This window comes from Clupea harengus, chromosome 2, assembly GCF_900700415.2.
Source record: "Clupea harengus chromosome 2, Ch_v2.0.2, whole genome shotgun sequence".
Classification (NCBI taxonomy): Eukaryota; Metazoa; Chordata; class Actinopteri; order Clupeiformes; family Clupeidae; genus Clupea; species Clupea harengus.
This window is the reverse complement of record NC_045153.1, coordinates 7,905,633-7,926,703: the sequence shown is the minus strand read 5'-3', so window position 1 is coordinate 7,926,703 and position 21,071 is coordinate 7,905,633. Positions and strand designations below refer to the sequence as shown.

General features: G+C 42.5%; 3 protein-coding genes across 3 annotated transcripts; 1 reads left to right on the top strand and 2 right to left on the bottom strand.

Moving 5' to 3' along the window:
- Window positions 1-126: 126 nt before the first annotated feature.
- Window positions 127-9,424, bottom strand: LOC116223803 (protein kinase C epsilon type-like). The gene is made up of 4 exons (XM_031581827.2): window positions 9,136-9,424; window positions 1,893-2,022; window positions 1,420-1,528; window positions 127-814 (listed from the first exon to the last, which is right to left on the bottom strand). Exons 1-3 carry the CDS (start codon window positions 9,181-9,183, stop codon window positions 1,470-1,472), a joined length of 237 nt encoding a protein of 78 aa, XP_031437687.1. The 5' UTR covers window positions 9,184-9,424; the 3' UTR covers window positions 127-814; window positions 1,420-1,469.
- A 3,785-nt stretch (window positions 9,425-13,209) lies between these two features.
- Window positions 13,210-15,418, top strand: LOC116223800 (fibronectin-like). The gene is made up of 4 exons (XM_031581821.2): window positions 13,210-13,436; window positions 13,667-13,773; window positions 13,924-14,037; window positions 14,135-15,418. The coding sequence occupies exons 1-4, from the start codon at window positions 13,244-13,246 to the stop codon at window positions 14,201-14,203; spliced, it is 483 nt and encodes a 160-aa protein (XP_031437681.1). The 5' UTR covers window positions 13,210-13,243; the 3' UTR covers window positions 14,204-15,418.
- Window positions 15,419-19,033: 3,615 nt separating this feature from the next.
- Window positions 19,034-20,989, bottom strand: LOC105907239 (nuclear factor 7, brain-like; the record flags this gene model as incomplete). The annotated part of the gene is made up of 3 exons (XM_031577477.2): window positions 20,312-20,989; window positions 19,426-19,521; window positions 19,034-19,321 (listed from the first exon to the last, which is right to left on the bottom strand). Coding segments are annotated over exons 1-3 (777 nt in total), but the record flags the coding sequence as incomplete, so codon positions are not given.
- Between the last annotated feature and the right edge of the window lie 82 nt (window positions 20,990-21,071).

Below are 21,071 nucleotides of genomic sequence, written 5' to 3'. Positions count from 1 at the left end.
AAGAGTGCTGTCAACCGGGGTGATGAGGATCTTACAGCAGACTCAAATCTCAGCAAATCCCCAAAATATCTCATCTCATATCTCATGTTCTAATACCACAGATACATGGAGACTCTGTCAAGAGGATGGTTTTTGATAAGGAACCAGGTTTATTCTTTACAATGGTGCACACTCATGAAAGGCAATAAGGCAGGAGACCAGTACACAGGAAAACAGGTTCATCAAAAGGCTCAGTTAAAATCAGTAAAGGGAGAGGCAGACACAGGTGAGTATCAAGACTACCAGGGATGCTCAGCCAGGAAGTAGACTTGAATAGTGGTATCATAACAGGTGACACAGGTACTTATTCAGTGACTTACTGAGTCCATAATGGCTTTCAGGTGTGTGATGATGTGGGTGGAGTCAGTAATCAGAAACTGGGAGGTGTGGAATGTTGAGTGTGTAGAGGGCGATGCCTATGTCACCAGCTTGCATTAGACAGTTATGGAATATTCTAGATTACAGATATTAATGACATGTCACAGATGTCATAGATTATAAATGTATTTAATGCGAACAGGACAAACATCTAATAACCTAACTATTTATTTTGATCTGAAACATAATCATTAATCCAAACATCATAATCAACTCATTCCCAGAGCAGTTTAGGCATGAAGATATCAGGTTATTAGGGAACAGGTGTGTGTGTAGAGATTCTGAAAATCAGCAAAATCATGAAAAGTAAGGAGAAAATTCTATCCCATCTCCTCCATATCTGAGGAACTGAGGATGAGTTTTGGGTGTGCAGTGTTGGGATCCAGAGTCACAGGAGCTACAGAGAAAGATAGAGACACACAAGAGAATCCAGTTGAAGTTCCAGTAAGATAATGATAATGATAATGATGGTTGTGATTATCATCAGTCTTCAATACAAAACTGAAACACACTGATAAAACCAAATACTGCTGTTTTCCTGTTTGTGTCACCTTTGAACTGAAGTGATTTATATAACTTACATTATTTTATTTTAAACTCTGTATTCTGCCCTTTGACAACAGGTTTATTCGCATTCAAATGGCCAGTGTGAGCAGCAAAGCCTTCCTGCATCTGCCTTCACATCTCTCACACATATATGGCTAACTCCCCCCTAGGTAGAGCCCAACTGTCACTAAACCTTAGAGAGCAGATTCATGTGGAGCCCACAGAGACGTGATGGTGAGGAGGCAGAGAGGAGGAGAACACTGAGCAGAAATGAGGAGGTGTGTGTGTGTGTGTGTGTGTTCGTGTGTGTGTGTTCGTGTGTGTGTGTGTGTGTGTGTGTGTGTGTGTGTGTGTGTGTGTGTGTGTGTTCGTGTGTTCGTGTGTGTGTGTGTGAGTGTGTGTGTGTGTGAGAGAGAGAGTGTGTGCGTGAGTGTGATCACCAGTAGCAGTACTCACTTTATTGAACAATCTCTTGCATCTTCTCCCAGACTCTGAACTTCATTGATTCATTCACAGCTAGGAGCCACATTATTCTCACAGTGCTTGTGCACATTCATCTTACAGGCTGCCACATGGAGAGAGAGAGAGACAGAGAGAGATAGAGAGAGACAGAGAGAGAGAGAGACAGAGAGAGAGAAAAAGAGAGAGAAAGAGACATGGAGAGAGATTAGGAGGAAAGGGGAAACATGAGTCAATAAATAAACCGTTGTATGGCCTTTGGCAGAATGGCCGTGCTGCTCCCATGTGTAATACTATGTCACCAACTTATATGGTGTGCAAACAGATCTGAGAGATATTGAAAGATGTGTTATTCTAGGCGCTGGCCAGTATGAAGAGGAGAACGGGTCTCACCTTTGCACTGAAGGCCCTGGCGCATGAGATGTGTTACTCTAGGGGGTGGCCAGTATGAAGAGGGGAACGGGTCTCACCTTTGCACTGAAGGCCCTGACGCATGAAGCCCCACAGCATGGAGCTGCAGTGGTTGCAGAAGGTGGGAACTTTGTAGCTGCGGATTTCGAACTTGTGTGGCATGTTCTCACTGAACCGCTGGGAGCCCGCCTAGACACACACACACACACACACAAGGTTGTCTGATTTGTGTGTCTGAGACTGGGTGATGACCAAAGTGGAGTATGTCACTGTTGCTAGGTAGGATGCTGTCTGTGTGTGTGTCATGCAACGTGGAATTGCTGTGTGTTAAATGACATAGAAAAAGCATATGTATGATGTTCTAGGAGTGTGTGATGCTATATGTATGATGTTCTAGGAGTGTGTGATGCTGTGGGTTTGTTTTGCGTGTGTATAGTGCAGTGAATGCAGCCCTATTTCACACATGCCAGCCAAGATGAACCAGTTCATGGAGATACTGTATGTGTGGATGTACAATAGGCACTGTAGAAGACTCCGTTGACGATTAAAAGTACATGAATGTCCGTTGCGTCGCAGTAGGATGCAGTGAGGACGCGCTTAGGGATGGGTATCTTTTTTTTTTTTTTTGATACCGGTGCTTTTTCAATACCGGTTTCATTTATTTAATGAAATTTCACCATTTTTTCTGATTTGTTTTATACCTATCTTTTCTATCTTGTTTATACCTAATATGGTTATTTGAACACACTGAGTACGTGAACTTGTACTGCCCCTTGAAGAGACTAGCTGGCATCTCCGTTTAGTCTTCAGTCTGTGGTTGCTGATCTGCTTTTGACTCTCGCCTTCTCTCCCCCCTTTACAGGCAATTGTTTTGTTGCATTTGCTGCATGTCACGTTGTTTGAATCTTTTTGTGCGAAATACAGCCACACTTTTGACCGTTTACCTTTCGGCATTTTCTCTGTTAAATTGATGGCAAGCTCTGTTTGTGCTTGCTCTGTGAAATGCTGCCTGCTCAGTTTTAAATGTGCCCCTCGAAATCTGCCTAGCAACCAGTGACCAAGAAAAAAGAATTCATACAGATCGTACTCGTGACGTGACTGCTCGTTAGCTATTGCTAGTTTTCTACTGTTTTGGAACCAGCCTCCGTGTTTCATGTTGCAGCCAACATTTTACGTTTTGTTCATTTAGCTCCATGATTTGTTGCTGTTATTTATTTCAATTGGCTTAGGCACCAAAAGGAAGCACCGAAATCTGCGTTGCATTTCGGTCCGGGTAGGTACCGGTTGTATAGGAACCGGTGCCATATTGGAACCGGTTCTCGGTACCCAACCCTAGTCATCACAGGGTGCAATTGTGTGTTAATAGTAATACCGTCTTCCCGAGGGCCACCAAGACAACATTGGTACTATGACAACAGCACCAGTATGTTGGTAATCACACCCGATCGGACAGGCATCAACCATTCAACACAAAGGCAGATCAATTAAGTTGAACACATAGGGGGGCGCCACACAAAGTGTAGGGTCCACCACAGTTGTCAAAATAAAGATCGACAGGGGAGTTCTGGTGACGTCACAAACCCAATGGCCGCTTGAAAGAAGAGCTTCCGTGTCCCAAATCTAAATCCACATTATTTAAAATACAGTCCCCTTATTTTTGCTAAACCGAACAATAGTACCATCATGACACATAATCAACGCAAAGTAAGAACAACAAATACAACAGATGGTGGAGAAAAATCTAGGTATTTCGAAGGAGAATGCAGTGCAGTGCAGTGCCACAAGGGGGCTTTCCACCCCTCTGCATGATTCCAATCATTTCGACCATTTTTATAATCATAATCGCTGAATTCGCTGAATTTGCGCATGTCCTATTCAAATAGACGGGAGAAAACAAGGGACGTGCGGTCAGGTGAGGCACTGTCGGCGGGGAAAACATATTTCCTAAAGAATCCGTGTTGAAACCGGAAGTCGTCACTTTACTCCGTTTGATTAGGACCTTTACTTTTTAGTTGAGAAGTTGTGTTGATCGCCTGACATTCAAACGATCGGTTTTCTTTAAATTATTATTATTTTTGTGAAGTTATACGGCTTGTGTGAATAAAGCTATCTACACGACTTTTTATATGTCTACATTGACTCGGTTAGTTGTTCATGTGGTACACGAATGTTGCAGAGTATTGTAGGTCTTAACTGAAGCTTTCCATTATTGTTAGGTTGCTGCTAATGCTTAGACCAACAATCCATAGGAACACATAGTAGCTAGCTAGCCTCGCTGCTAATAAGTATAACGTTAGCATGCTGATATGAATTGACCCATGCTGCTAATGCTTAGACCAACAATCCATTGGAACACATAGTAGCTAGCTAGCCTCGCTGCTAATAAGTATAACGTTAGCATGCTGATATGAATTGACCCATTATAGTCAGGTGGCTTAATGCTCAATTGACTTGTTAACCGAACTTTTACAAAGTCATACAACTAAACACACAAGTGACTTGTTAACCGAACTTTTACGAAGCTATATGACCAAACACAAAGCTAGCACTGTTAATTCCGGTTTGGCTAGCTAGGGCAATTAGCTCGCCTAAGATACTGTAATTTAAGCTAACCAATTACCTCATTTCCCCCAAAACTCATCGATTGTGTGTGTTTGTGATGTGTAACATATATCCTTTATCAGTCATTCGTTATTTACGTGTATTTACCGCTAGCGATTACACCACACAATTCTATTGCTAGCTAGCTAGGTAAATTAGCTTGCGTAAGATACTGTAATTTTAAGCTTCCCTATTACCTAATTATCACACAAAAAACATTGATTACGTGTGTTTGTGATGTGTAACATATATCCTTAATCAGTCATTCAAGTTATTAACGTTTATTTACCGCTAGCGATTACAAGTGTAATTCAATCGCTATTAATGTTAACGTGACACAACATTAAAAGTCAGGCATCAACATGGTTCCTAAAGAATAAATCAAAGGTCCTTGTCCATTTCTGTTCAGGACATGTGACAAGTTTTATCCAACCAGAGACCGGAGTAAAGTGACAATATCCGGTTTCAACACGGATTCTTTAGGAAATACGTTTTCCCCGCCGACAGGCACCATGTATTGAGTTAGTCTGGTCTATTCAATTTATAGTGGCATTATGCAGTAATTGTACATCAGGATTAGGGTTAGGATAAGCAGTTTTACCTTAAAATAGCAGCTTTAAAAAAATTGGGGCGCTACAATGACTTTTAATATGGAGAATTGCCTCTGTGCCATTGCCATACCAGGGTCCGTAGGCATATTACTGCTAAATGTAGGATTGCCTGAAGCCGCCCGGTTTCTACTGTCTGCCGTACTAGTAAGTAGCTTATTTGCCGTCTTGCTTTGTCTTGTGTGTTGCACTTGCTTGATGTTTGACTGTGTTAGGACAGTTGTTGACTAACTAGTTTGTCATAATGTCAAAGTCAGCACATTTCAAGAGATTTCGTTAGTTTTAGCCGCTAGCATATCGTTAGCGATTAGCAATTGTTCCGTTATGCTACTTTAAAGAAAAAAAGTTCCTGAGCAAGCATGTCATACTGTCAGTGCAGGGTGGATTATGTTGTTTGGCTCCTAAGACAATGAGAGACGAACTCTTGCGCTTAGAGGCAGTGCCGGTTCTAGACAATTTTTACTAGGGGGGCCAAGGAGGGGCCAGTGTTTAACCAGAGGGGCACATAAAAAGTATAAGATTTTTGTAACCAATAGGTAGTCATATATAATAATATATAGTAATAATATAATAATTATAATAATAATATTATAATCGTATTGTTTTCTGTTTATAGTTTCTTCAAATTTGAACTTTTTAAAATAATGTAGTATTTCCTAATTCTAGTGGTTGGTTAGCTGGCGAACAGTCATGACAATGAACATATGTCATACAAAATTGCCTCACCAGAGATGTCGGGCTAAAATCGCCACTTCTATTCATACTAAAATCTAAGCATGTGCTTTTTTATGTAATGTCTCCTTTAGGATTTGTTTTTGGCGTTGATACAATCGTGAATAATTACTGTGGTTTATCAACTCTAAACTCTCCTGAGCAAGCTAGCGAGCTGTAGTTGATAGCACATCTAAATGAGACAGAAGGACAGCGATATTTGGAAAAGGCATTGATTATTGGCTGCGATCCATAATATATTAACTTCAACTTTATTTTGTCCGTTAAAGTCTGCAAAGCGTCTGCCCCAACATTCTTTTCCCGACATTTACCTTTATCTTGTACATAACATAATCCATCCCCATACACCGGAGATTTCAAGAGTAGGAATGCCTATCAATATGCAGTTGCAGGATGGGTGAGCGACACCAAGATAGGTTATCTGGACACAAAAAATATGTATGTGATCACAGGTCATGTAAGTAATTAAAACAGCGATTATCAACCGTGTTATTTTAGTAAAGGGCAAAACAGCTCGCTAGCTATTAGCACTCTAGCTTGCTCAGGAGAGTTTAGCTTTAATAAGACACAGTAATTATTCACGATTGTATCAACGTGCTACATTTCACTTAACAGGTCAGTCATTCCCTAAATCAGGGGTCTTCAACCTTTTTCAGCCCAAGGACCCCTTGGCTGAAAGAGACACTGAGCAGGGACCCCCACCCCCGCCGCCCCAAATTTGGGCCTGATATTCATATATTTTATTTGGAACTAAGTGTCTGTCACTCACACACACACACACACACTCCCCTACATATGTTTGAACATAATTGCAAATCATCTGTGACACACAACTCGTTTCAATTTATTCTGTTTATTATTGAAATGTTTTCTACCTTACAGTTAGCCATCACTCTGTATTAAATTAGGGAGGGACAAAGAATTGAGTAGCTTGAGAAGCTTAAGTATGGATGAAATATCTCATACCTAGTGAGAGATCTGACGTTTGAGAATTCATCACTCATGTCTTTGGCAACAAAATTCTCCCTATGAAGCATGCAGTGCGTCATACATGGCTCTTGCACCGTCTGTGCACATCGCGACACATTTTGGCCAGGCTATATCATGTTCACGGAAAATAATTGTCGATCACTTTGAAAATCTCTGAACTTGTTTTACGTCCAGGCAGCTGCTTACAGAATAGAAATTCCTCCTGCATCTCATTTTGGTCGACAAATCACAAAAAAGCTAAAAGCTGAGCGTCGTTTGACACATCGGTGGATTCAACTAATTAAACATTGTTTTGCACATATAGCTGCTGGCAATATTAAACTTTCCGCAATTATGTATGGCTGTTTGGTCTGAGCGAAACGTAATGCAACTTGATAAGAGGCTTTTAAAGCTAGCTCGCACACTTTGGCTGATTGTCTCATCAAGGTCTGCTGGCCCTCGAAAGATTTTAAACAGGAAATATGTATAAAAAAAATATTTGAAGTGAGCATGGGTTGTCTTTAAGTGTCGTTGCAGCTTTGATGGTTTTATAGTTTCGTTTGATAGCACGGAAGAGCAAACCACGCACACTGGTAATTCGTCACCATCGGTCTCCTTGTAGGTGAAGGCAAACTTCAGATAATTCTCTGAATATTTACGTGTCTTCTCCCGTTTTGGCTGTTCATGGAAGGGGTGTTGGCATCCTCTGAAGGTAGGTAATCTGAACCGCCATCAGTGGTGTCTGACGTGGAGCTTTTGTTCGGAGAAATTACAAAACGATTGAGGCAGGTAACTTGTTTTGGCACCAGATAGCTAAAAGTGCATAGGCCTATGTTGCCATGGTGATCAAATGATCGCGTAAAGACTCATGGGTAGCCTATGTATTATTTTTAACGAATAGAAAGCCATTTTACGTTCTGTTTATGTTTATGTAGCCTATTCATAGTTTTCACGTGACGTCAGAATGACCAGCTGAAGGGCAAAAAACACATTCCACACCTGTCTAACACTGGAGTTTATACAGGAACCGACCACCTTTCATTCAATATAATTTAATATCTCCGCTTTAACATTGTCTGACTTAGGTAGTAAAATGCTAGACAGTTGTTGCTCGGTTGGCTGTTCAAATCGGCGAGGAGACAAGCCCGGATTTTGTTTTTATCGCATTTAAAACCCGCCCAAGTTGCTACCAGTTGATTGTAGACGTCTTCTGGGTCAACGTCTTCTGGGACACACAGTAAAGCAGCCATACTTTTGGGGCTGGCAATAAAAGCAGTCACCCTGTTCTGGTCGCCTCATTTATCAGAATAACTACCTAAAACGGGAATAGATCAAGTAATAAAGTCAAGAAACAAAGCATCAACACAATTCAAATCGGATTACCCGGTTTCTTCTCTGAGATTGTGACAAGTACCTAAGCAAGTAGGCTAGGCTAGTGTATTTTGTCATCCAACTGGTAATACTACAATGCCAGTAGAAAATATATGGGAAGATAATTTAAGTTGTCATTCGCCAGACGAGGTGTTCGTACTTGTTTAAACCAGAAAATTGTGTCAAATTATAAAGAACAGCGTTGGGTAGGCTAAAGGCTGCTAGCTAACAGCAGGTAGCTCGTAGCTAACAGCAGGTAGTTCGTAGCTAACAGCAGGTAGCTCGTAGCTAACAGCAGGTATCTCGCTAGCTGGTAGCTAGCTATTAAATGGCACTCATCTTTGCTCTGATTATGAAGATGTTTTTTGTTTTCACCTTCCAGACGACAGCGTTGTGAACCCATCCACTTCTGAAAATTAAATAACTATCTGTGCTTTTGTAGGCTTTCAGTTTTTGAGATGTGTAGGGGGATGGATTTTCTATTAGATAGATGTAAATATCTCCACACTGGATCTCTGGCAGGGACTTCGTCGAGGTTAAAGAAATACAAATGTCAGCGGGTGCAGTACATGGATCAAACATTTTATTTTTTTCTAAATATCTCTGTCTGGCTATAGTGGTATGGTCTGTGGTTGATGGCGATCGTAGTTGAGTAGGCGGCACTGCTCGAAGTTGTCCACTGTTTAACGCTGTTTCGCTGTTCTTTTTTGCCCGTCAGCTACCTATTGTAGTCACGTGACTGAAAACTATGAATTGGACGTTTTACATTTTTGGAAGAGGGAAAAAATGCTTCAGATGAAATAATTTGGCGGACCCCCTGCAGTACCTCCGCGGACCCCCTGGGGGTCGCGGACCCCCGGTTGAAGACCTCTGCCCTAAATCTTTTGGAATATAACGAAATTGTATATCTGTTTTTTTTTGGCGACAGTTGTCGCATTAGAGGTCCTCCTAACTCGTGGCTCAGTATGAGTTGTCAAGCGTCATTAACAATATGAAAACAATTGATGACCACTAATCTTACCTTACGCTCAAGTGCTGCTTCACTGGTAGGGCTGAAGTTGGATTCCATGTTGTCTGGTAGTTGCAAATGCTCTACAGTTATGCCTTACAGTTTCTGCTTGCGCTTTCAATTGTCTGAAAACTTGTATCAACCTAAACCAGAAAATGTTGAAATGGAACGAATCACGACTACAGCTACTGTTTCCTGTTTGTGATCCTTTCTCACACAGATAGCATATGCTCTGTTAGGACGATGGGTCAAATGGAACTGAACGGCAACATGTCTCTCAAATTCACTTCTTCCTTGAGGTGGGGAGTTTCTAAGGGGAGGAGTTCAGCTAAAGTCATAAAGGCTTCTGGTTGGACAGTACTGCTGATGTGTCCTCTCTCTCCCTCTCTCTCTTTCTCTCTCTATGTCACACACACACACACACACACACAGAGAGAGAGAGACACACACACACACACACACACACAGACAAACACAAACAGTAATACACATGTTATGTGGTTAAAAAAGCTTTACATGTATTTCACATCAGGTTCAGTGTTTTTAGGTTGCAATCATTAACAGGAGAGTTAATCAGCTCCAATGGCCTTTCTCCCTCTGTTTTATTTTATACTTTGGTTGTTTATTTGAGTTTTTGTTTCAGTATGCCAAACAGCATTGCATGTGAAAACAATGTTAAAAGAGCAATTGGAGTTGTTGGCTAGCGAGCTAATGACTCCATACTCTCCCTCCTAATGGCAGTGGCAGTGTCCCCAGCACCTACGGGACTTTGTTCAGAATGTCAGTGTGGTTGGGGACAACTGACCCATCAGGTGGGGACTGTGTAGCATGCAGGGGGGGTAGCTTACTTCCATGTGTGTGAGTGTGTGTGTGATAGGACTGCTGATCCCATAATGCTGTGCGAATGTGTTACTGACATAGTAGATGTTTAATTATATTTCCTGCCCAGTGGCATAACGTAGTGTAATGTAATGACGTTATGTGTGATGTGTTAGGAATGTTTTGACATGACTCTTGTATTGGGGGAGGGATCTAAGGGGTGAGCTGGCGGTGTTAATTAATGGGCTACACCTGGTCATTGATGAGAGTGGAGGAGAGTGAACGTGGAACATAATCAGTGCTGAGACAACATGGATAAAGGAAGACCATAGCGAAAGGTGAGGCGTCTGGGAAGCGGTGCTAGATTGCTCACGTCGAGCTGCATTCAAGGTGTAGGGGTGTGTGTTTTAACCTGACGGCGTAGCCAGTTTATGATCTGAGGTGGGAGGGTTTAGAGACGGTGGCTTTGTGTGTAGCCCGGCTGGCGTCTTGGGTGTGCCTATTGCAGTGCCGTGGGAGTGTGTGCAGTGCCCTACAGCGGTGGTGTGTGTTGGAACTTTATATTTATTGTGGTGTGTTGTATTGCTGTGTAACCCGCCTAGTTTAGGGCCTTGGGGTAGTCGTTCAGTCGAGTAGCACTGAGGCTTACTGACTTTTAGTAACCTGACCTGATCCGGCATTTCTGGTAGCCGTATGAATTGACTGAGTAACTTGTATAATAATAATAAAGACTGTTAACTATTTTTAAAGTCCGTGTACAGCCTCGTTCTGTGTGCATTCTCCCAACCGAAAGAACCTGACTACAAATTAGGTTTATTACACTGGTGGCAGCGGTGGGATATTCTCTAATTTTCATAATTTAATTGACCTAGATACTGTTGTAACAATGTCAGACGGGGAAGAGAATGCGCCAGATAGGCTCGATGCTGTTAACGACGCAGGGAGAGCAAGGGAGGCTATAGCTACTGCTAGGCCGGTGTTCATGCCGGAGATATTCACTGGTGTAGGCCGTGAGTGGTCTGACTGGTCAGAGCAGTTCGATCTAGCGGCAGAGGTTAATAATTGGAATGAGCCCTTGAAGCTAAAAGTCATGTCTCTTCTACTTTCTGGGCGTGCCAGAGACATGTATAGTGGGTTGCCGAGTGATGCCAAAGAAAACTATGCATTGTTGAAAGCAGCTATGGCTAGATGTTTTGAGCCCTGTGACAGTGATGACTGGAGTAGGGCTAGCTTCACCGCCCGGCGCCGTATGCATAACGAGACAGCTAGGGAATTTGGCAATGCTTTACGGCGTCTTGCCACTAAAGCTTACCCCACAGCTGATAACTATATACGGGATATGTTGGCTAGAGATCAGTTTTTTTACCCATTTTTCTAGTGGTGAATTCCGGATTAGCCTGCGCAGTGCAAAACCTAAAACGTTAGAACAGGCTATTGATCTTCCCTCTGAGATGGAGCTTCTCAGGAATTTGGAGCAAACCCATCTGATGCCCGATGCTAAAGTTAGGGGAGTGGTGGAGCACAAACCGAAAAGTGATCAACAAATGGAAGTACTGCTAGGGATGGTGGAAGAATTGAGGCAGGAAGTAAAACATCTTCGTACAACAGTGACTAATATCCAACAGTCTAGTAAAAATGCCACTTCAACTATGTTTTCTAGGGAGTCAGGACGAGCTTCCCGGAACAATGTTGAACCACAAGGTCCCTTAACTCAAGCCAGGGGGGCGGGGGATGGCTGTTGGGAGTGTGGGTGTTCTAGACACATAAAACGAAACTGCCCATATTTGCAGGGAAACTACAGGGGGCAGGTATCGTAGGCCCACTGCCTGCCCCCAGGCGCATCAGTACATATGCGGCCTCTGCAAGCGACAATGGTGGCTCAGGATACATCACAGCAAGAATAGGTGCGTCAGACTCCCTTCTATTGGTAGATAGTGGGGCTACATTATCCGTCATCCCAAAACAACTTTGGCTCAAAATCACTAATGGGGGGTCGGAACTGTCTGGACATCATGGTGATGTTGCTGCAGCTAATGGGGGGAGGATGAAGATTTTGGGGAAATGGCAAACAGTCTGCCAGTTTGATTCATTGGCGTTAATTGCTGAGTTTTTGGTGGCTGATGTGCCTTCCCAGGATATTCTCTTGGGTTTTGACTTTTTGAGTAAATATGGGGTGGTAGTGGATTTTGGTAAAAATGAGTGCCGAATAATGGGTAAAATGTTTCCCCTGATCATTCCGGCAGACCTGGATAAGCCCCGGACAGTAATCATCCCCGAGGACACTGTTATTCCCCCACGTGGTGAGATGATCATTGCTGGCAAGGTGGAAAATTCCTTCGAACCCAGCTTTGAGGGTATGTTGGAACCATTAGACACATTTTCAAACCAATGTGATGTCATGATAGCTCGGGTGGTGTGTAGAGTGGAAATGGGGAGGCTACCTATAAGAGTGATTAATGTAACTAAGGATTCCATTACATTGAAGGGGGGGATGAGGGTGGCCACTTTACATACTGACATTGAGGTGGGCTGTAAGGGTGAGCATTTAGGTATGGGAGAGGATGAGGATTGCTCAAATGAGCCATGGACTGTTGACAAGCTTATAGCACATTTTGGGTTGCAGTTAAGATTTGTAATTGATCAGGACTAGGAAAGTCTAGAATGCATAATGGAGGGTTAATAGTAGCCTAGTTACCAAAAACCACTTTCAATTACCACCATTCATTGAGCTGTTTGTAGATCTATAAAGGTCTGTTTGGTGAGTGCATGTAGTTCGTGTAGCTGCCCATGCTAGCTCCTCTGTGCCATGTTTGTACTATTGTGATCCTCAAACATGGCCGCCGGGGGGGGATGTTGACCCTGGAGCGGATCTGCCCACGGGGCCACATCAGATCCGACCCCAGAGTCGCCTCCTGTCTGGGGAAAACACAGAGGAGGTCACACGCTCAACACCACCTTGATGAGTGAGGGAACACTTCCTGAGAGGGAAGGTCATGGGTCACCTGTCCCATGATTCTGTGTGACTGAGGGATGAATTGAGCAATCTCACCCCTTTTACCCCCCCCCCCCCCCTCCCCTCTGCCTGAGGTCCAATCCAGGCACAACACCTCTACTCAGAAAATGAAAATGGAGGATTGACTTATAGATGCCAAATATGTTTGTGTCCTGAAATGTTGTTGTTGTTGTTGTCCAGTTTCTCTGTTGTTGTCCAGTGTGTTGTTGTAATGACCAATGCTCCTTCCATTCAACAGTCTACCTGAAGCCAAATGGCCAACTGGCTGGTAGTCCTCTCTAATCCATAATGGATGAAGGACTGGCCTTTAAACCTCTAACTCTCCCACCTCCTACTTTTACCCTCCCCCAAACAGAGTGGTGCCATGACAACGGGAATAACTACCGCATCGGTGAGAAGTGGGACCGCCACGCAGAGAACGGTCACATGATGAGCTGCACCTGCCTCGGCAACGGCAAAGGAGAGTTCAAGTGCGAGCCACGTAAGTCCCTAAACAGGAAGTGAAGGCGCTTTTAAGGGGAAGATGAGCCAGGAAGTGACATCATATTTTACAAGATTACACATCACCGGAACATTATCTATCCTTAAATATGACATATTACACATCACTGAAACATTATCTATCCTTAAATATGACATTACCCATCACTGGAAAATTATATATCCTTAAATATGACGTATCACTGAGCTCACTTGTCCTCATAACTCTAGATGAGTCCACATGTTATGATGATGGGAAGATGTACCAGGTGGGAAACCAGTGGCAGAAGGAGTACCTGGGGGCCATTTGCACCTGTACCTGCCATGGAGGACAACAGGTGTGTGTGTGTGTGTGTGTGTGTGTGTGTGTGTGTGTGTGTGTTTGCACACATGTGTGCGTGTGTCTTTGTATGTGTGTCTGTGCCTTTGTGCTGTATGTGTCTACTAGTGCAGTGATTGACATGTTTAATGGGTGCTGCCCCCTACAGGGCTGGAGATGTGAGGACTGCCATCGCCCTGGTGCTGATGTAGATGCAGACCTGCTGCAGCCCATACACACAGACGCCTTCGGCCGCTACAGAGAGAACGCCCTGCGCAAACTGGTGAGTGTCCAGCTCCCGGCGATTTTCCAGAACATTCCGCAAGCTAAACATTTGTAAAAATGTAACTGTAACTGGTTTTCCTCTTTCTCTCCCACAGAATATCCAGTGTCCTATTGAATGTCTGAGACCAGACCTGTTGGCAGACGCCCAAAGCCCAACTGAATAGGGTCCCTCTTCCTCCCTTGTTCTGCTAAGTTTGTGGTTAGCCTTTATGTGAAGGAAGTTTATCTCCCCCAACCCCCTAAAAAAAGAACAACAACCCATCCCAGCTCCCTAAAATGATACTGTCTCACCTTCACCTTCAAGAGAGAAACTGGAGGATTGTGAAACAAAATGTCCACCACTCTCTCTGTAGACCAGTTGTTGTGAAGGCTTGGTTGTTAGGACAGGCTGAGATTTTAGGGAGCTGAGATGGGACCTGTACAAAAACTGCACGTCTTCCTTACTGGTTCTGATTTTTGGTTTGGACCAGAACACCAGCACCATCTTTATCCTGCTGCACCTTGTTGTACACCTGCCTTTTGCAGTAAGACTCCCTACCACATCACATCCTATCCTGTTGCATCACTTCCTGTGTAAGAACTGTCTTATTCACTTTGCTGGGCTTCCCACTCACCCCCACCTTGCCCTCCAGCCCCGTCCACGGCCAATCGAGAAAGAGAATGCAAAGCTGACCTATGCAGTGAACCTTAGTGCCTTACAGTATTCCCTCTTTGAGGTTCGGTCCCTGAAGGACGTTTTCTACCCCCTTTGAGATGACGACTGAGAATGACACAGTGGAGAAGTGACGACGACTGGAAAAAGAAAATGGCTCAGTGTATTTAATAAAGATTAGTCCCAGATCTCTTCATCCTCAGAGCGGACCCTACCTGCCTTTAGGACACCCCTAATGCTCAGAGATCAGCATCCCCTTCATTTAGTAGACTTTAAGAAAAGAAATTGAGTATATTTTTCAAAATCAAGCACTGACTTTATATGATCGTCGCATTGCCTCATTGGCAGTTGTCGAGCCGGCATGGATTTCTGTAGAAATTGATTTGGCCATATTTTAACTATCGTCCCTTTTTTATACCCGGCAACAGCAGAAAGCACTGTGGTTTTATTGATGGTTTCATTTAGTAGAAACACACTTAACTGATATCGACTTGGTTTAGTGTTATTGTAATTTTTTTTGTCGTTAAAATTGATTTCATATTTTTATGTTTCTTTTTGGTTGAACTTGTTTTTATTTATCCCAATATATGTTAAGCATTTTTTGTTGGAATGCAAATCTTGGGGTGTACACTTTTTTTTGTTTTGAATTTTTTTATATTGTAGGTGCCAAAGTCTAAACTACTGTGGACTTAAAATCCTTTTTAATAAAGTTTTACAAAAAAATATATATATGTTCTTGATGTGTTATTTTATTAATGTATTAATTGTGTATAATTATATCACTTTTACAACATTAGCCAATAGTTATGATGTAGTTAACGGTGGTAATTGGCTAATTTGACTGTTGCTACTTGACAAGCACAAAGTCTGACAGTTGTCCTGTGGGATCCAGTATGTTCTAAGTACAATTTTAACAGAGAAAAACTCCTTCATGGTCACTGTGGCTTTAACATTACCTTTACATTTTATCACATTTTCGTCAGAATTTTTTTAACTTGTATTAAAAACCGTCATAGTATTGATATTCGTAGGGAGAGGATATCACCATATCTCCCACTGGTCAGATCACACATAACCAATGGATCAGATACATAACACTCGTAAGTAGACCCGAATGGAGCTAAAAATAGAGCTGATGGAGTGTTGTTTAGAACAGGGGGGATAACCTCTACAGAACTATACATTAAAATAGTGCTTAGCTAAAGAGTGCTGTCAACCGGGGTGATGAGGATCTTACAGCAGAATCAAATCTCAGCAAATCCCCAAAATATCTCATCTCATATCTCATGTTCTAATACCACAGATACATGGAGACTCTGTCAAGAGGATGGTTTTTGATAAGGAACAAGGTTTATTCTTTACAATGTTGCACACTCATGAATGTCAATAGGGCAGGAGACCAGTACACAGGAAAACAGGTTCATCAAAAGGCTCAGTTAAAATCAGTATAGGGAGCGGCAGACACAGGTGAGTATCAAGACTACCAGTGATGCTCAGCCAGGAAGTAGACTTGAATAGCGGTATCATAACAGGTGACACAGGAACTTATTCAGTGACTTACTGAGTCCATAATGGCTTTCAGGTGTGTGATGATGTGGGTGGAGTCAGTGATCAGAAACTAGGAGATGTGGAATGGTGAGTGTGTGTAGAGGACGATGCCTATGTCACCAGCTTTCATTAGACAGTTATGGAATATTCTAGATTACAGATATAAATGACATGAATCAGATTATGAATTTATCTAATCATCAAAATTAAGTGCTGAATCGGCCAGATTACTTCTTGCAAGATTACTTCTTGCATTCCGCATGAAAATACAATAACTATGAAATATAATAACCACCACAACTTCAGATGAATCATTGGCATGTATATCACCAATGCATTTTTCTATGTGAATAAATTGTGTTGTGCTGCCAGAACAAATTGCAAAAATAAAAATGTTGCCTGATCATCAGTGTTCAGTGTTTCCCTCCTGCAGGAGATGAACTGCAGCAGGTGTCTGAACTCTAACTGAGCTGCTCTACTGTTACTGCAGCCTTCACTGGTAAGATCTTCAGAGATGAGTCAGTGGCAAAGTATGGAAAGACTCTCTCAGTGAAAGTGTGTGTGAAAGTGTGCAGGTGTGTGTTATTATCAGGGTCAGTGAATGACAGCTTTCCTCTTTCCCAGTCCAGCTGCACTCTGATCCTCTGGGGTTTCTGCTCCACTGTGAGGAGAGTGAGTGGCTGGTATGGAGAGCGTGCTTCATATACACCATTACCATGAACCACACGCCAGGCTCCACTGAGGAAACTCCATTCCTTCCTCTGACTAGACTCTGTAATCACTCCCAGGCACCAAATATCACTGTCCCCAACCTCCACATCCCAGCAGTGTGTCCCTGAGTTAAAGCCCTCAGAGCCCTGGACACAGTGACTATTATCAAATCTCTCTGGGTTATCAGGAAGCTGCTGTGTTACATTACTGGATGACACACTGGTCAGATCCTCAGGCAGGATAAGTTTTGGGTTTGCAGTGTTGGGATCCAGAGTCACAGGAGCTGCAGAGAGAGAGAGAGAGAGAGAGAGAGAGAGAGAGAGAGAGAGAACACACATGAGAATCCACATGAGAATGATTATGATGGTTTTGATTATTCACTGATTATCGTTAGTCTTCAATACAAAACTGAAACACAGTGATAAAACCTTAGAGAGCAGATTCATGTGGAGCCCACAGAGACGTGATGGTGAGGAGGAGAACACTAAGCAGAAATAAAGAGGTGTGTGTGTGTGTGTGTGTGTGTGTGTGTGTGTGTGTGTGTGTGTGTGTGTGTGTGTGTGTGTGTGTGTGTGTGTGTGTGTGTGTGTGTTCACGTGCACTAGAACTCACTGTATTGAACAATCTCCTTCATCTTCTCCCAGACTCTGAACTTCAGGTTGCCCAGGTGTTTTGCCACATTGATCAGAGCTACTGAAACCCTCTCTGGATCCTGCAGTGTGCACTGGGCTCTGGAATAACATTCAGGAGTCAGTGCTGCTGTGGGTTTGGGTTCAGAATCACGAGAAAAGAGAAACAGGAGACAGATCACTCACCTCTCCACTGTGCTCTTGGAGTTCTGTGAAATTAAAGAGGGAGATGGGTTAGGCCTCATTGCTCCACATCTAAAGTCAGCCTGAATATAAAAATTATTTGCTCATGTGTTGATAGGGTTAGTGTTAGGCCCTAGCACTTCTTGCTGGCCATGTTGTTGTGTTTAGCAGGAGTGGGCCACAGACAGCGCATTTTGTACCGTGAATGAGTGCCTTTATGGAACCTGGGTACAGGATACAGTGCTTGTTGCAGCTGCCACCCTTACTATGCTTGTATAACTAAAAATCACCATACACCAAGCCAGCCAACATAACTAAACATAACTCATCACAACTAAACACATATAAAATTCCCAATATCAATACAACTGGGCTACAGACAGCGCATGTTGTACCGTGAAGGAGTGCCTTTACGGATCCTGGGTACAGCATGTGACACGTGTTGCGGCTGTCATCAGCCAGTTGGGCACTGTTGTGTATCTTGACACCCTTGTTGTCCTAACTAAAATCCACATGCACCATGTCAGCCAACCATAACTAAACATAACTCATCAAAACTAAAACTTAAATAAAATGTCCATACACCTTGCCAGGCAGCCTCTCTCTCTGTCCTTCTCCTTCTATATCCTATTGCTAATACTGATACTGATAATGTGGCCATATACCCTACTGTTAATTGCTTACCTAAGTTGATCTACTTATCTGTTTAACAAATTAAACACTACCAACTCTCTTTGTTTCCTTCTTCTCCTCCTAGTCCAGACTATCTTCGCTGTGGGATGATGCCGTAGTCTCTCCACCTGACCTACTTGCAGAAACCCTCAGCCTACACGTACACACCCCTACCACACTGTCATACAATACTTGAATGCTCTGTCAACTTTTCCACTACCAATTTTGTATGCATCATGTATATACCATGTTTGTATGTATTATGCACATTTACCCCATGTACGCTGTGTTCATTTGCCACATGTAAGCTGTGTACATGTACCCCATGCATAATACATGTATGATTCATTCTGCTATGTTCCTGATTGTTTCCCTTTCCCATTCGGCCACAAGCCATCCCCCACCCACCCCCTTCTTTTTCTATCTCTACCCAGCCGGCCTCAAGCAGATGCCCCAAAAACTACAAACTACTTTGGCGCTACAAAAACAAAATGGATTGAATTGAATTAGATAGCCTGTGTGTGTGTGTGTACATGTGTGTGTGTGTTTACTTGTTTTGTGTACATTTGTGTGTACGTGTGTGTGTGTGTGTTAGTAGTGTAAGTTTGGATCTTTCTCTTCTTCATCTCATCATTAACATGAAGTTTACTACCTACCTGCAGGAATGTGATGTCATCAGCTCCCATCTCCTCCTCTATGGCTCTGATTGTGTCTGAAAGAGATGAGATCTCTCTGCTCATCTTCTCAATCTTCTCCTTCATCATCTGACTCTTCTGCTCCTCTTCCTCCCTCAGTACAGCTAACCTGGCTGCCTCTTCATCTCGTAGAAACTGGTGAAGCTTCTCAAACTCCTCCTTGATCTGCCTTTCTGTGTGCTGGGCCTGGACCTGTAATACCACATGTCATCACACAATGGTGTCTTAGTTTATATATGATATTAGTTTCTGTTTTATGTAGTGTTGTTTTAACAGGAACAATGCATAACTCTTACTCTTATGTGTTGGGCAGTTTCATCACTGGTTGTTTTAACTTGTTTAAAGTTGTCCAGCTTCTTCTGTAAGGGCTGCAGTTTGATCTTCAGTTCATCCTGGTATGAATTAACACATTATATTAGGTATTGACTGTCAACATTTCTCTACAATTCTGGATGCTAGATTTAGAACACTTATTATAAGCCTGTTTGGCTTGGTAGCTGGTTATGATCCATTAAATGTCTCTGCTCACCACAGTGTCAATAGTTCATTGAGGATGACATATTTATACACACACACACACACACACACACACACATATATATATCTATTAAAGATATAACAGTTTCAACACTTTATGTCCAAATAATTAAACTGTTTTGCTTTGTTCTTAATAATAAAAGCTCTTCGTTAAATGTGAAACATAACATGCTGACCTTAAATTGAAATATGAATTTGTACATGTGTTCTTTGCCAGCCTTCTGTGTGCGTCCTCATTTTAAAAAGATGGGAATATCATATGTGACATTTATACCAACAATGAAAGTTGCTTAAGACATCACAGTAGCAATTATTTCATCATAAATATTATGTAATTTTATGATCTAGTATTATATGCCTATCATTAAAGTGAAAACATTTCTTTAGAAATACATTATCTGCTTATGAATGTTTCATGAATTGTTTAACAAGATACATTTTGAATGAGGTATTACCAATTACTGTGCAAAAAAACGGTAAAGAGGAAAGATGATAAAAGCGACATGATGACACCTAGTGGTTTGGGATGAACACTACAGCAATCACAGTTGAGGTTAGTTTCTGGGTGAAGTTTTACCAAGAAAATCCATATGGTTGTCCAACATCATTGACAAAATAAAAACGATTGATGACCACTAATCTTACCTTACGCTCAAGTGCTGCTTCACTGATGGGACTGAAGTTGTGGTTCTTGTGGAGTTTTGAGTCTCGACACACCACACACACAAGCTGTTTGTCATCTTCACAGAAAAGCTTGAGTTCAGATCGGTGCAGACTGCAGAATGGTTCTCTCTGACTGTTCTCCTCTCTCTGTTGGAAACTCTCACACAGGTTCTTTAGAATCCGGTTGACAGGATAAATCTCCTTTGAGCACCTTCTCCGGCAGATTGGACATTCCCTGGATCCTTTGGTTTCCCAGAACTGCTGCACGCAGGTTTTACAGATGCTGTGAGTACAGCTCAGAAAAACAGGATCCTTGTAGATATTGTAGCACACAGGACAGGAGAAATCCTCTTCTGAAAAGGACTTGGATGCCATTTTGTGTGGTAGTTGCAGTTGCTCTACAGTTATGCCTGACAGTCTTTGCTTTCACTTTCAATCGTCTGAAAACTCGTGTCAGCCTGGACCAGAAAATTCACTGAAATTAAACGAGACAAGACTTCAAGACAATATTCCAGTCTTCACAGCTGCTGTTTCCTGTTTATGATCCTTTCCCATATCGTTAGCATATGCTCTGTTAGGACGATGTGTAGTGACAACTATGTGTCAAATGGAACTGAACAGCAACAAGTTCACTTCCTCATGCACGTGGGGATTTTCTGAGGGAGGGGCTCAGATAAAGTCATAAAGGCTTCTGATTGGACAGTGCTGCAGCTGTTTCCTTGTAAGTACTGGCACTGTAGTT

Coding starts and splice junctions, on each gene's coding strand:
- LOC116223803 (XM_031581827.2), bottom strand. CDS start 9,183: ATGGAATCCAACTTCAGCCCTACCAGTGAAGCAGCACTTGAGCGTAAG. Junction 2,023..9,135: donor AAGCAGCACTTGAGCGTAAG/GTAAGATTAGTG, acceptor GTGTGTGTCTAG/GCGGGCTCCCAGCGGTTCAG. Junction 1,529..1,892: donor TCAGGGCCTTCAGTGCAAAG/GTGAGACCCGTT, acceptor TCCATGTGGCAG/CCTGTAAGATGAATGTGCAC.
- LOC116223800 (XM_031581821.2), top strand. CDS start 13,244: ATGGATGAAGGACTGGCCTTTAAACCTCTAACTCTCCCACCTCCTACT. Junction 13,437..13,666: donor AGAGTTCAAGTGCGAGCCAC/GTAAGTCCCTAA, acceptor TCATAACTCTAG/ATGAGTCCACATGTTATGAT. Junction 14,038..14,134: donor AGAACGCCCTGCGCAAACTG/GTGAGTGTCCAG, acceptor TCTCTCCCACAG/AATATCCAGTGTCCTATTGA.